The sequence below is a fragment of the Halyomorpha halys genome, unplaced genomic scaffold, assembly GCF_000696795.3.
Source record: "Halyomorpha halys isolate HHAL.00 unplaced genomic scaffold, Hhal_1.1 Scaffold984.1, whole genome shotgun sequence".
Taxonomy (NCBI): domain Eukaryota; kingdom Metazoa; phylum Arthropoda; class Insecta; order Hemiptera; family Pentatomidae; genus Halyomorpha; species Halyomorpha halys.
Window position 1 is genome coordinate 451,189 of NW_027113387.1, and position 14,990 is coordinate 466,178.

Consider the following 14,990-nt stretch of genomic DNA (forward strand, 5'->3'; position numbering starts at 1 on the left):
ATAAACAACGAACAAACGAAAAACGACAGGACTTTTTGAATGCCCTGGTATATAAGTCAAACCCTGATTAGATATGACATTATTACCTATTTTATATTTTTACTTAATTTATAATTTATATCAATAGGGTTGATGAGGAAGTAGTATGTAGATATAAGAGAGATATATTTTTTTAGATATATCATTTGCTTAATGGAACTACCTATTCGGGATTTCTATATTTTTTTGGAGTTAATGTCTCTTTCAATTTCCTTTTGAGAGAGACAACCCAGAAAAGCATTAATGCTAAGTGACTATAGTTTTAATAAGGTTTAAATCAAAATTACGAAAAATTGAACACGTTGTCAGTCTACATCACATAATAAATAATCTTCTAAATAACAATTTAAAATATAAAAATTATAAACGATTGAAAAAATAAGTTTTCCTATGATGTGATAGGTGATGTCACGTGGGATACGAATATTAGGGTGACCTCTTTTAATCCAAAATATGCATTTTTTTTTTTTGTTATTACAAGAAGAATGGCGAAAATTTAGTTTGAAAATTTTTAACTTTTTTTCATTAATATTTTAAATCTAAAATCATTAATTTAAAAAAAACAAATTACTAAGTGATACTGTAGAAAATAATTCTGAATCCAACGTGTTTTTCAGTTTACAAATTCCCCGAACACCTCGATCGAAAACTCAATTTTTAGAAATCGAAATCAGAGTAATACTGCTGTTAACAATTTTTATTAACCAAAATAATACTGTTGTTTGTTTGGGTGCCCACTTTTGAAATGTCACACATAATATTGCGTTACTTAATTACAGACAGAGCAAATTACCTCCTCAAGTGGAATAAAATAACTTCATCAGTTTTGTCATCGAATATTATTTGATTAATCATCATTGACATCACCGTAAAGGTAGTAGTAAATACGTAACAACATTAAGTAAGACAGTGAAGTAAAAATGTTAATTGTTGACTCACTTTGTCAATGGGGAAAATAATCATTTCAGAAATTAGTGTAATCTATAGCATACATTTATTTATGTAATAATAACAAAATGTTGAAAGGTTCTAATCTATAGATGGCCCTGCGGGTTAATGGTGTGATTTACTCCGGCTTATTACAAGTCTTTTAATCGTTTGATGAATTTGAAATCTGAAAAATAAATTGGATTCAAGGTTTAGTTTTCTGCACCGTTGCTCAACTGAACTTTTTTTAACTTATCAAGATTAAAGATTCTAGATTTCAAATTTTAACAATAAAAGTACAAAATATTCCAGTATATATTTCACTATTCCCTTCGTCATAACTTTAATCAAAAAACATATTTTGGATTAAAAATAACACCATTTTTTTCATTTATAATCTTAATATTTTCTTGAGACTGGTAATTCTTTAATAAATAACTCAAATACTATCCAATTACAGTCTCAAAACTTTATTTCTTTTATTCGTCCAACGTTTCGGCCAATCCGGCCATCTTCAGGGACATCTACTCATATCACTTTGCAAACATATAATTTAAAACACTCTAAAACTTCATCCAGGCTATTCTGCCCAGGTCAAAACATTTATATCTAATTAGTTAATTATCCATTAAAAACACAGTCAACAATTATTTCTTTGCAAACACTATTAATAGACATTTATCATAACCATGCTTGTAACTAAGTTTATGTTAATAAATGTTTTGACCTGGGCAGAATAGCCTGAATGAAGTTTTAGAGTGTTTTAAATTATATGTTTGCAAAGTGATATGAGTAGATGTCCCTGAAGATGGCCGGATTGGCCGAAACGTTGGACGAATAAAAGAAATAAAGTTTTGAGACTATAATTGGATAGTATTTGAGTTATTTATTAAACCATTTTTTTCTTTAGGAAAAGGTGGTAAAATAGAAGTGCTGCCATCCCTTGTCTTGAAAACACACAAATCCTCTTCGCCTTAAAACCAATTACCAACTTCTGTTTCAAACTTTTTAACTAATATTGTCAATACTATTTTGAGAAATATCAGTAGTTTTTATTCTGTTATTCTGAAGACCTTTCCTGCTTGCAGTGGGACTGAACTGCTCCGTGGAGGACTGCGAAGAGAAGACCCCATGTCCCCCGGACTCGGAGCTGAACGCTGATGGCATGGGCTGTGGCTGTGTTCCTGAGCGTTGCCCGCAGAGCCCGGACTGCCATTTCAGGAGTAAGAGGATCCTCAAGCATGTTGCTGCTGGAGTCCCTGGAGACTGCTGCGATGTGTATGACTGTATCTTCCCTTCGGGTAATGTTTTAGTAAATTGTGGCTTCACTATCCTAGATTATTATCCCTGAAATATGAAATAGAAAATTAGTAACAAACAAAAATATGTTTAAAATAAATAAACAACAGAAATAAAAATGCTGACAATAATTTCGACACTACTAATTCCATTTCACACAATCTTTTAGTTAATAATTAAAAACGAATTCCATTAAAAAAATAATCTACTATAATAAAGTTGTTCATAATAAAAACATTACGTATTACCATTCGATCGTCCCTATTTAATTTTGATTGTGAGTCATAGATAAATATATTTAGTTAGCGGAATAAAAAAAGAAAGAAAACTTCACGGAGAACTAATGACATTGATGTACTTTTTATACAATATTATTTTTTTTTTTAGGAATTTGTCATTTGTTTATACTTGTAATTCATTCACAAGGTTGACCAATTTTGAAGATTACTACGAGAAAACGATAGTTATATCTATATTCCATCAATTAATTTTGATATCATTTGTCATTGACATCATCATCTAATTAATCTTTTCTATAAATAACTGGAAGAGGATCTTAGTTATGTATTATTACGATAACACATGTGTTTTTACAAAATCGGATCCCAGAGCGACCGGTTCGGAACGTTGTGGGTTCTATTCCCACCTGGGGCAGTTAATCGGCGGTCCCGAGAAATGGATTTTGGCACTCCCGTTCTGGTTAGTATGCGGCGGCGACACCAAAGTCGGAGTAGGCAAAAAGGGTCACTAGAACCACTTGCCGAACTAGTTCCCCCATCAGTTACTAATACATAAATTTTAGTTATTCATATTTGTTTTCGATTAGTTTCCGTATCTTTTCTAGTTATTAAACCGATTCGAAATTGACTCATTCAGTATACTTCACATTTCCATGTCTCTGACAACAATTTAAATCAAAAGTAAGAGGCATGTGATCTTCATCGCATCCTTGGTAATTTGTTCAGGAGGAATACAAATGACAAATATTTTTCAGGTATTGTTTTCATATTATTCAATAAGTAAAAAACATCACAATGTATTCGTAATCAAGAAAGAAGCATAGTAAATGTAAATGACAATATCTAATTATACTTTGGACCAGTTCTGTTAATAATGACACAAAAATATACCATAGCGTATGAACCACTTATTAAATAAACAAACAAGTTAAGTTGACAATGAACTCTTTGTTAATATATTCATAGAATTAATTATCTTTTAACATAAATGATAAAAATAAATTTTAAAATGCTATCTAGTAATCATAATTTGACAAAAGACATCAAAACAAAGTTTCGTCATTTGCTAACTTCATCAAATATCTTTATAAATGTCAATTATTCCCAATGTTCAATTAATCACTTATAGATTCCTGTACATGTTTACTTATAATCAAAATATCTTCTGTGAATATAAGGTCTGCTAATGTTTATCCATTGATTGCAGAGGTTAACTGCTCAGGTGTGGTTTGTCAAGAAACAGAAGTGGACTGCCCATCTGATAGCTACAGGTTACCGAAGAGCCAAGGAGAGGGCGAGTGTTGCAGCAAACCTTTAGGGTGCGCCTGCCTACCAACCCCGTGCCCTCAGCCCCTCTGTCCTCAAGGCCAGCGTCATATAGTCATCAGGCCTGGCAATGGCAAACCCGGCTCTTGCTGTCCTTTCTTCCAGTGCCAGTCCCATGGTAATTTTTTCATTAAAAATAGAATTTTTTTGGTGCTATTACTCTGGTAGTATATTAAATCAAAAGTTTATATTAATAAAAAGTTTCTTATAATTTTATTTACCCATAACAACTGCTGATTACAATAAAATAAAATTGAGATGACTAAAACTGGTAACAAAGTTTCTATTAATAATATTGAAACTTCTGACCAATAATTGACGTATTGGCCAGTGACTTGCATGATGAACCTTTTTACTCCAACTTTAGGAGAAAGAGCGAGCTATTATTTTTAAAATTTTAGATGATGAAGTATAAAATTTATTTTTCTGAATAAATTTGGCTAAATACTGATTACAGTACTGATTAAAGCCTGATTAATACTGATTAAAGCCAAACTCCAAAAACTATACTTTTAAATACATGCTTCAATAATGACTCTATAGTATTTTTTAGCAATAATATTGATACCAAAAATCAGTTTCGTAACACTAATAGACTTTAAAAATATTATTACATAATTGATTTACTTCATTTTTTTTTCAGAAAATAAAACATGCATGCATAATGGTAAGGAAGTTGCAACTGGTTCAAAATGGAAGAAAACAGACTGTGTTGAATGTATGTGTATTGATGGGCAGGTACATTGTTCACAATCGGTAACTTGCCCAGTATTGCCCATAGATTGTCCAGTCACTAGGATTCCACCAGATCAATGCTGTCCAGTCTGTGTCTTCAACCATAATATCATGGGTAAATAAATATTTTAGTAGATAAATGATTTAATGCTTGCTTAATTTTTTTTTTAATAAATAATACCTATCTAACTATACCACATATATTGTGGTGAAGAAATAAATTACAATTTTAAAATTAAATAGGTATAAGCAGATATGCCAATGTTACCAGATGGGACACAATTTATGGAAGTGAATGGGTAGCAACTTGTTTTTTCATATCTATATAATTAAATATTAGTATATATTTATATTTTTCTTGTTATTTAAATAAATCATAAATTAATGGTTAGTTATTATTGTTATGTGATAGAGTGAAATTAGTAGTTTTTTAAGACAATGGTTTTCCTGGAAAAATTGCTGTAGTATTCTAGGCATATTCCAACCTGAATTATATTATCTTATTTCTGTGTAACATTTCATTTTTGTGATCGGCTGTTACATGCGTACACAGCTTATACTGTTTTGTGTGATTTGGTTTTTTGGACTCGAGGATCCTTAAAACATTTATTTCTGTTCTATCAATTTTTCACAATTGCAATATTTTTTGTTAATATGAATCTCATTTAATGTGAGTGAAAGTAGAAAAGTATGTGTAGCCAAATTTCTATGTTTAAAGTCAAACTTTTATCTAAAATATTAAATGAACCATTGCAATATGAAGGAGCACACTGGTGTAATTATTACAGTATTAGGTAGATCACAATTATGAATGTTTTGTAACTCATACAATGCACACTGTTTGTTCCCTGAAATTGAATTTATTTTGTAAATATATTGATGAACCATCCATTTGTATGTAATAAGATATTATAGTATTTATTAAAAAAGCTATTGTTTATAATTTTTTATTTTTGTTTTTTAAATAAAATTTTGTTTGTTGACCCTAACTATTGTGCATTATGTATTTTTTAGAAATGCCTCAAAGAATTTTAAGACCAGGCGGCTGTAAATCAACAAAAGGAATAATTTACCAAAATGGAGCTTCTTGGCAAGAAGATGATTGTACACACTGTACGTGTGTTGATGGTGCACGCAAGTGTCAAGCAGAAATGTGCCTGCAGACTTGTGCAAATGCAACTTATGTGCCAGGAGAATGCTGTCCTCGATGCAATGGTAATTACTTTTAATAGCGGTATAACGAAGGATATATTTATTTGGTTAGTTAATGGAACTATTATAATTGATTTATTTAGATACCATACTTTAAATCCTTTCCCTTAGTAGAGGAAACGAAAAATTTAAACTTTGGCTTTTCCACTGATAAATTTTTCATCAATTTCAGTTACAGACGTCACAGTAATTGCAAAGACTTGCCCCCCTTTTCACTGTCCATTGGCATGTAAACATGGTTATGTTAAGGATGAATCAGAATGTCACATCTGTAAATGCATAGGTAAGTTTTTTTTTTTTATTTAATTAATTAATCATCACTTATTATATTTTGTAAACTACTTCTTTAAATTTTATGGTTTTTAAATATTTATTGAGTACGTGTCAGATATTGCATATTGGTGTAGCCTTCTAAATTGTCCAGTGGGTCCATCTTTCTTTTGGCCCAATATTCTGCTGGAACTTTTTTTTCTTGGGGACTCCTTATTTTGCTGACTCGCATGAGGCCAATTCAATTAAGATAATAGGTTAACAAACTATTCTGTGCTCCTTTATCCTTTATTTATTTTTTATTTTTATTTTTTAAGGAGTGAAAAGTTTTCTTTTAATCAACCTTCAAATGTTATTTCTTCCTAGTATTCAAATCCTCTTGAAATGAAGTTAAACAGTTTATGTTAGGATTGTAGCTTTAATAGATCTGTGTATACTTAAATTTTGTATATCTGTAGGTAACACTTAACATTTAACCTAATTGATTCTGCTTTATTGTTACTAATGATTATCTAACGTTTTATTTTTTATTTTTTGTTTTAACTAATGTTTGAGTTGTTACTTTATCCAACATTTTTCTCATATATTCTTTCTTAGATAAATTGAATGTGTTTGTTTTTCTGCCACTTAATTAAATTTGTCATATTCTACTAATATACTGTGATAAATATCCGATAATTGTCAGCACTCGTGATTAAACATTGTTTGATGCTGGAATAAATGTTATTTAATTTTATAATTTATAACATTTGAATTCCAGAAGGAGAGGAATGTCATTTGGAATGTAAATCAGGATTCTTGAAAGACAGTAGTGGAATGAATATCTGTGAATGTGCCAATGAATGTCCACCTCTTGCAGACTGTAACAAGAAATGCAAACATGGTTACAAAACTAATAAGGCTGGCTGTGAAATTTGCAAATGTGAGCACTGTAAAGCGTTAACTCATTGCATAAAGAACTGCCCTCATGGATATCAAATCAACCAGAAGGGTTGTCACATCTGCAAGTGTAAAGGTCAGTACCTTGATCTACAACTGTAAGACAGAAAAAAGAAATCAGATATTGATATGTGTAAGTTAAGAATTAAAATTGGTTATTAACATTCCATCACGATATATATTTATATGAACATAAATAAGCTAGGCATTGGAATCAGGAAGTTAAATCCCAATTCAACAAAAGAGAGTTGTTTGCATTCTTGTTTTACAAAACCACCTTTGGCTAAACCTAAATCGATAACATTGAATTCCATGTCATAATCTCTTCTATATCTTATTGTTAGTTTATACCTTGGGCCTATCATGATCGGTTCAGCAACCAATTAATACCTATTCACTAATTTATTTTTTCATCGGCTGTATAAGTTAACTTGGCTTTTTCAGTAATCATCATGATACAACATCAATTATTTTTATTGATAACACATCCTTTGGTTCCGTGTTATATTCCAATATTGTTCTTCAGTAGATTCAACTTTCTTGGGATTAAAGATTGTTATCAGTAGAAAATCTAAAGGTTTTATTATTTTCTTAAATTAAGGGACCACCTCTAACTTTAAAAATACACATAATAAAATAAAAATAGTAAGAAGGTTAAACAAATAAATTAAATTTTTGGGAATTCTTAGTTTCAAATTTTTGGACATTAGGCGGATAAAAAATTTAATGACACAAAATTGAATTTCAATACTAGCTCTTAACCTTACTTTTTTATCCTACAGAATTTCACCACCCCATGTACCTAAATTTCTCAAAATTTTTAAAAGTATTTCCCCTCATATCTTTTAAACCTAAATTATCTGTTGTTCTACTACTAATCATAAATTTTGTTTTCTTTCCAGTTCTAATTCTTTACCAGCATCTAATAGTGTTTTGTATATAATTTAGTAGTTTTACATCTTCAATTAACAATACTAAATCATTGATATAAATGAGCATGTATATTTTACCATCCAAAATTAATCTTTTTCTTGTTAATTTAAACATAAATGTTCTATTCTTTATTATTTTCATTATTACTTTTTACAGAGCATCAATCAGTGAACAGAACTAATGAAGATGGCAGTATTACTGAAAAGGATTGTGTTACAGGTAACAATAGTTTTTAAAACATCATGGATAAGATTAATGCTTTATTTAGTTGTTAAAACTGATTGCTACCTTAAATTATCTGATGATAAGAAATAGAATAAAGTTTATTCCAACAATTTAAATTTTATTTTATTTGTAAAATATCAAAATTGCTTAAATTTTATTCAATATTTTCATAAATTTATAATATTAATTTGTGTATTTATAAAATACTATTATCCCTGACCATGTCATACTATAATAAATTAAATCTCACTAACTCATACATTACAGTTTAAACCATATCTGTTTTAAAAACAGTTTTATATTATTTCTGGTCATTATCTACTGGCATATTTATCTTAAGTCAAGTTACTTGCTGCATTATACTTATTTAAGATATAAATGAGCCTAAAAATAAATCACTGCAAGCAATGTTGTCATACCAAATGAATGGTTCAATGCTTATGGAATTCAGAAACAAAGAAAGTTGAGGTTTTAAAAATTATGTTTAATAAACCTTTTTCAAATCTAAAAACTAATTCTTGAATCCAAGCCGTACTCGAATTTTTGGCATATGTGTAATTTACATACAATATTTATCAGGTCCAAATTCTGATGATCATATTTCGATCTCATTGCATACTTTTAAATTATACCATTTTTTAATCTAGTTGCAAATTAAATTTTTTAATAATTCATATTCAATCTCTAATTTTGGTATTTCATAACTTTTTTATAAAATACCAATATAAGAGTATTACTCATATTATATATTATAAAGTATAAAATTTGTACTCAATAACTGAACTATTAAACACCTAATAGAATTGACACTACATATATATATATATATATATTGAATTGGTGTTTGTATATCATAGACCTAGGAATAAGAAGAGATAATGGAGAGTCATGGTTCGAAAACTGCCGACAGTGTTATTGCTTTGAAGGAAAAGAGATGTGCTCGTTAGTGTCTTGTCCCAGAGTAGATTGCCCTGATCCTGTTTTTCCGAAGAATACTTGTTGCCCTATTTGTCCAGGTATACCAACATTTTTTGATTAATTTTTTATTTATGATAAAGATGATCATTTGAAACATTTTCAATGTTCCAACTTTGATTATTTTTCCTTCTTATAAAGCAGGCAATGAAACAGTGAGTGGATCAGAGGTACTATGTTATGGGCCTGGAGGAATCAAACATGAAATAGAAACTTGGAAACAAGGCTGCTTGGAATGTTTGTGCCACAATGGCAGCGTCCTCTGCTACAGCGAACCTTGTCCCCCAGTCCTCTGTCAGCACCCGCTGGAAGGAGATTGCTGTCCAGTGTGCCCGGAGGGAGCACTGCAGCCTTTGCCGGTCCTCGATACTGATCAAAGGTCATTGATTGGAATGACATTCACTTTATGAAATAATTATAACATACTTTTTTTAATTGGATTTAGTTTTAAAAAATCAGTTTCAAATTTGTTTTGTTCTGAATTATCTTTTGTTGAAGCTGATGTTATGATTACTTTTTTAGTTGCGGAGATAAAGAACATGGAGCTAAGTGGAGACAAAGTGAATGTACCTCATGTATATGCATAAATGGTGAGGCGTCTTGTTACACTCAAAGTTGTGACCAGGTCGATCCATCTTGTAAGACATCCGTCTTGCTCAAAAAACAATGTTGCCCAGTTTGCTTTGGTAAGTATTTTAATTAATATAAAATTATTATGTTCACTATATATTAACAAAATATTTTAACTATTTTGGTTTATTTATCAATAACTTTTCTCTTTAGAAATGATATAATAATAATAAAGGCTTAGTGAAACTGAAGAACTTATTTCATACTTTATTTTCAAAACCCTTAAGGTGCTGTTCTTCCCTTAGTGTAAGAGGCCACGTTTTATATCCGTAAAGAGCAATAATAAGGATAATAGTTTTGTAAATTTTAACTTTTAAGTTTCTGGATAGAAGGCATGAGATAAGCAAAATTGAAAAATAACAAGAATTTCTGCCTTTAACCTCACTTTTATTTCATCAATTTTGTTTTTTCTAGTTACCATAGAACTTAAATCTCTTTTCCTGTTCAAATATATTTTCTCCTATATCTATTTCATTGAAATTGTTCATGTTTCTACTGCCAAATATATATTTAGTTTTATCCATATCTCTTTCATGTTTCTTACTGTATTTAATTAACATAGTTGTATTTAGTTTGATAGTTTCCTCATCCTAACCCAATAATATCCAATCATCAGCATATCCAAGCATGGATATTTTACCCCCTTAAGTTAAACCCTTTTCGGTATGCATTACATTTCTAATAACGTATGCTAGTGCTAAATTAAATAAGATAGGTGGAATCATCTTGTTTTAAAACCGTCCGAATCTCAAACTTCTAACAATAATGATTACTAATTTGAATTTTATTAAACATTGCAGTCATGCACATTGGTATTAGATTTACAAACTTCTTTGGCATTCCCTGTTCAGTCAAAATATAATACAGCTTCTGGCAGTCAATAGAATCATGTGCCTTTTTGAAATCTACATAAGGCTGATGAATTATCCTGTTATATTCTAACTTTTTCTGTAATATTTGATGTAATGAAAAAATCTGATTAATAGTTGAACAATTTTGCCAAAACCAAAATGGTAATCTCCAATTACCGATCTTCAATGTTTTCCATGATTCGACTAGTTAATATTAATGTAAATATTTTATAACATACTGGGATATATATATATATGTTTTTTTAGACATTACAACTTTACCGCATACCTTGATTAGTTCACTAGGAATATTGTAAGAATAGGAATATTATTAAAAACTAAGCAAAATTATAAGTTCCAAAAGATATTTAATTTTTTATTGCACTTGATGCAATAGAAATCAATCAACACTGTAATTTACTTTTTTTTTTTTTTTTCTTTAAAACGTATTATGTATTATGAAAAAATAAATACATTCAAATAATGATAATTTTTTTATATAGATAATATGTCAGATGAAAAAGTCTGTCAAGTTGGAAACGTAACATTCAATGTAGGAGATGAATGGGAACCTGAAAAATGTACCAGATGTTCTTGCGGACCTTTACACACCATATCTTGTACTCAAACAATCTGCGAGAGGCCTTGTACCAAGGATGACAACCCTTGCTGTCCTAAATGTACAGGTAAAGTGATTTTTAAGTACTACCCAAAAACTGTTAAGATTAAAAATTTGGGAGAATAATAAAAAAAATAATAATCACTTAAAAATAAACTATTAATGAATATCTAATTTTCACAACCATTCAGTGTTATATAATTTATTTATTTCTTCTACTTTAGAAATCGATGGAGGATACGGATGGTTTCACGGACCCATTTACCTGATAATAATGTGCATACTTATGTTTGGTGTCGGTGCTGGAAGTGTTGTTCTTTGGAAGCATTGCATGTTGAAGAGGCACCAGCTGAAGATCTGCCAGCCAACTACACCTTCATATCATTACAAGTATGTTCCCACTTATGACCAACCAGCTCCGACTCCACACAGATTGCCAGTTTGAACACTGCTGTGTGGACTCGAGAGGTTCGTACAGATCCATGTGCTCTTCCCCTTCAAATCGTGGGACAAACTACATCACATCATATTTCCCTTCGTATCATTACGATTTGTGGAGGAACATGTCTCGAAAAGTGCCATGTATTTATATAAATATCAGTCGACTTTCTTGAATGGACATTCAAGTTTATGCAGTCAAGATGGATATAACTGATAAAAGACACTTATCTACCCTGGTATGCGTTCATACTAAGCATTGATGAAATTTACATTAAATAGCTGTTTGAAAATTTAAAGGTTCAGCTAAAATATAATTTCAAAATCAAACAGTTATTTACATGTAAGTACCAAATGGGCAAGTAACTTATTACTTGAGTTCATATCTGTCTTTTTTTTTAAATATATACAAGATAAATGATATATATATGTATATGGCTTCGAATCCATTACAATAAAAGCCTTGTGATATGAAAAGAAAATATAATATCACTTATTTTATAACATTAATTTATTATATGACTTATTATATTTTGTAATTAGTGAATTATATAAATAAAATGTAGAGTTTATATATGTATATTGCAGATTTAAACGTCAAACATTAGTACTATCCATTTTTTAACAGGAGTCAATGTTGAAATTTTTAGGCAGTGTGTTTATTATTGTTAACGCATTTATCCTGGTAAAGCAGCTTATGTAGATATTTATTAGGTTTAGAACTCAGCATTATAAGCAGTTTATTCATGTTCCTCGTTTCATAAGTTATTTCATTTGTGAAATTGTGTTGATGATCTCATTATTTCTTACTTAGGCCTATGACAAACCTAAAAGCGATTTTTTTTCTTTCTACAAGCGTAAATGAATAGTATGCTTATTATTACTATTATTATTGTATTATTTATATGTGACTGACTTTGTATAATTTAATCAAAAAATAGTTATAGTTATCATATTATTATTTTTTAAACTATTAATGTTCTTTATAATAAAATAGAACCGAATATTTTGTAGATTTATTTTTTATAATATTTAAATACTTAAATAGTTAAGTTGTACTAAAGAAAACCTCATGTAAATTTCCCAGATTTGTATAATTACAGGAACTGAATAATGACAATACAGGTCTAACTAATTATTTACTTACATTCAGTTCCAATTTCCAAAGTATAATATTCAAATATTTTGAGAGTATTTATGCTGTGCAAGACTATATTAACTTATTGTTCACTTTTGAATGTTTTTATAGTTTCTGGTGAAAAAAAAACAGGTACTTGTTAGCTATCCTCTGAAAGTATGAAGTTCTATTGAGGCACATTTATAAGTTATAAAACTGTTATTTATAAATTGTATACAAAATAGTCTGACCCATTTATTGCCGTTTTAGTCATTTACTACAAATACTCCATTATCCAATCATATAAATTCAACTTATGTATAAGTATAGATACACCTTTAATCCATCAAAATTGTTATGTAAATGTCTATGTAACCAATTTATACACATTTGCATAATTGTACAAACTGAATGTTTAATAATTAAATTTATCATAACTCAATCACCATCAATATTCCTAGTATTGTCTTCTTATAATATTCAAAAGTCAATTCCCTTGGCTTTATGAATTCATCGATAATAAAATTAAAATTTTAAAATATCAAATGTACTACAGTTAAGTAGAGAGTGATGCTAAAAAACTTTTGGACCAATAACCACTATTAATTCCTTTTTAAAAATTATATTTATGCCTGTACAATTATGAAATGTTATTACACGTCTATGTAACAGATCTATCAGCACTACAGCTGCCCAAGTTCGGTTCAAATTTATCAGTATTACCGCTTACTGAGGACAGTTTACAAGTACCAAAAAACGATTGAGAACTGTTTGTAGCATCTGTAACAGAGCTTGATATTTTCAGATATATTAAAAAAATATTATGTTGTGTAAATATTTATGAGATTTCTATCATTTCAACTGACTGGTGTTGTTACCTCAAATAAGAAAAAAACAAAAAAAAAAAATAAAAACAAATAATAAAAATGAAAAAAAAAAATATTTTAATGATTGTATTTAATTATGTATAACAAATTGATGGTGTATAAACTGTTAAGTGTTTGTTCCTGACATAGTTATTATTTACTTATAAACGTAAGGAGACAACACTTGACTTGATAAACTGTTTTGGTAACCTGTACTACATAACTTCAGTTATTATAGATGTGCGATAGAAAGTAGTTTGGTTAGAGCATTTTCTCCTTGACCGCCAACAATGTTTTTTGTTTTCTAAATGGAAAAGCATTGAAACTCCATTATATCCTAGTAATAAACTATTTGATTTTAAAATCTTGTGTATTTTGTATTTATTTTAAATGTATACACATTATGTCATATTTAAAGAAGAGGATATTCTGAAATAAAAAATTTAATAATCGTTTTGGATCATTTTATTCTTAATATAGATAATACTACCTAAATGTGTCTTATTTTAGTTAAAATATTAAAGTAGAGTTAATAACATATATGAATCGGTGATTTCAAAAATGACATATGAGCTCTTTAAATAAATGAAACATGCGCCATTTTAGAAATAACCGATTCATATCCAAAATAGCTCAAAAATATATCACCTTAGCAATCATGAATAGTTGACATTGAAAAGGTTAAATGTTTCTAAATATAAATATGATATAATAAATATATTTCAAACGAATCAAAGGACATGTGTAAAAAATTCCGATCAACAGGGGTTGATCTTTCACTCACAAATAGTTAATTTTCCAGGAATTATTTTAAATAATAATGAGGAAAATTAGCAAAGGTCATGTTTGTCTAATTTGACAGAGTGTATACAATTGAAAATAATAATGATAATTTATTTTTAATAGGAGAGCAGGGTAGCACAGTGAGTAAGGTGCTGTGCTACCAACTCCAAGGACACGGGTTCAAACCTGGCTGTGGCAGATAATTATTTATTCTGTTACTGTAGCTGTGAATCAATCCTGTCGGTATGGGAGCCCTCTGGGGTCCATACAGCTTCTATACAAATCTGGCAGTTGAGCGCGATCGTGAGGTGATTTCACCTCCTTGCAAAACTGTTGTTCATGAAACAGTACTTCCTTACAAGTACTGAACCTTGACCCTTCATGGGTTGTAGTGGTATGACGGATTTTAATTTTTTCTTTTTTTATTTATTAAATATTAATAATAAATCTAACTTTATTATAAAGTAAATAGTAATTTTTCCAGTTAGCTTGGCCATTCCAGGTCAATCAATTCTCTTTCAGGACTTCAGAAATATTTCTTCAAATGGTACAAAATAACAATTGAAT

General features: G+C 29.4%; 1 protein-coding gene across 1 annotated transcript; it reads left to right on the top strand.

Moving 5' to 3' along the window:
- Positions 1–2,054: 2,054 nt before the first annotated feature.
- On the top strand, positions 2,055–14,092 carry LOC106687576 (cysteine-rich motor neuron 1 protein; the record flags this gene model as incomplete). Its single annotated transcript, XM_067050926.1, is given in 12 exon segments — positions 2,055–2,267; positions 3,712–3,948; positions 4,474–4,680; positions 5,580–5,780; positions 5,950–6,060; positions 6,808–7,062; positions 8,076–8,138; positions 9,002–9,160; positions 9,261–9,498; positions 9,642–9,805; positions 11,104–11,286; positions 11,444–14,092. Coding segments are annotated over 12 exon segments (2,252 nt in total), but the record flags the coding sequence as incomplete, so codon positions are not given.
- Between the last annotated feature and the right edge of the window lie 898 nt (positions 14,093–14,990).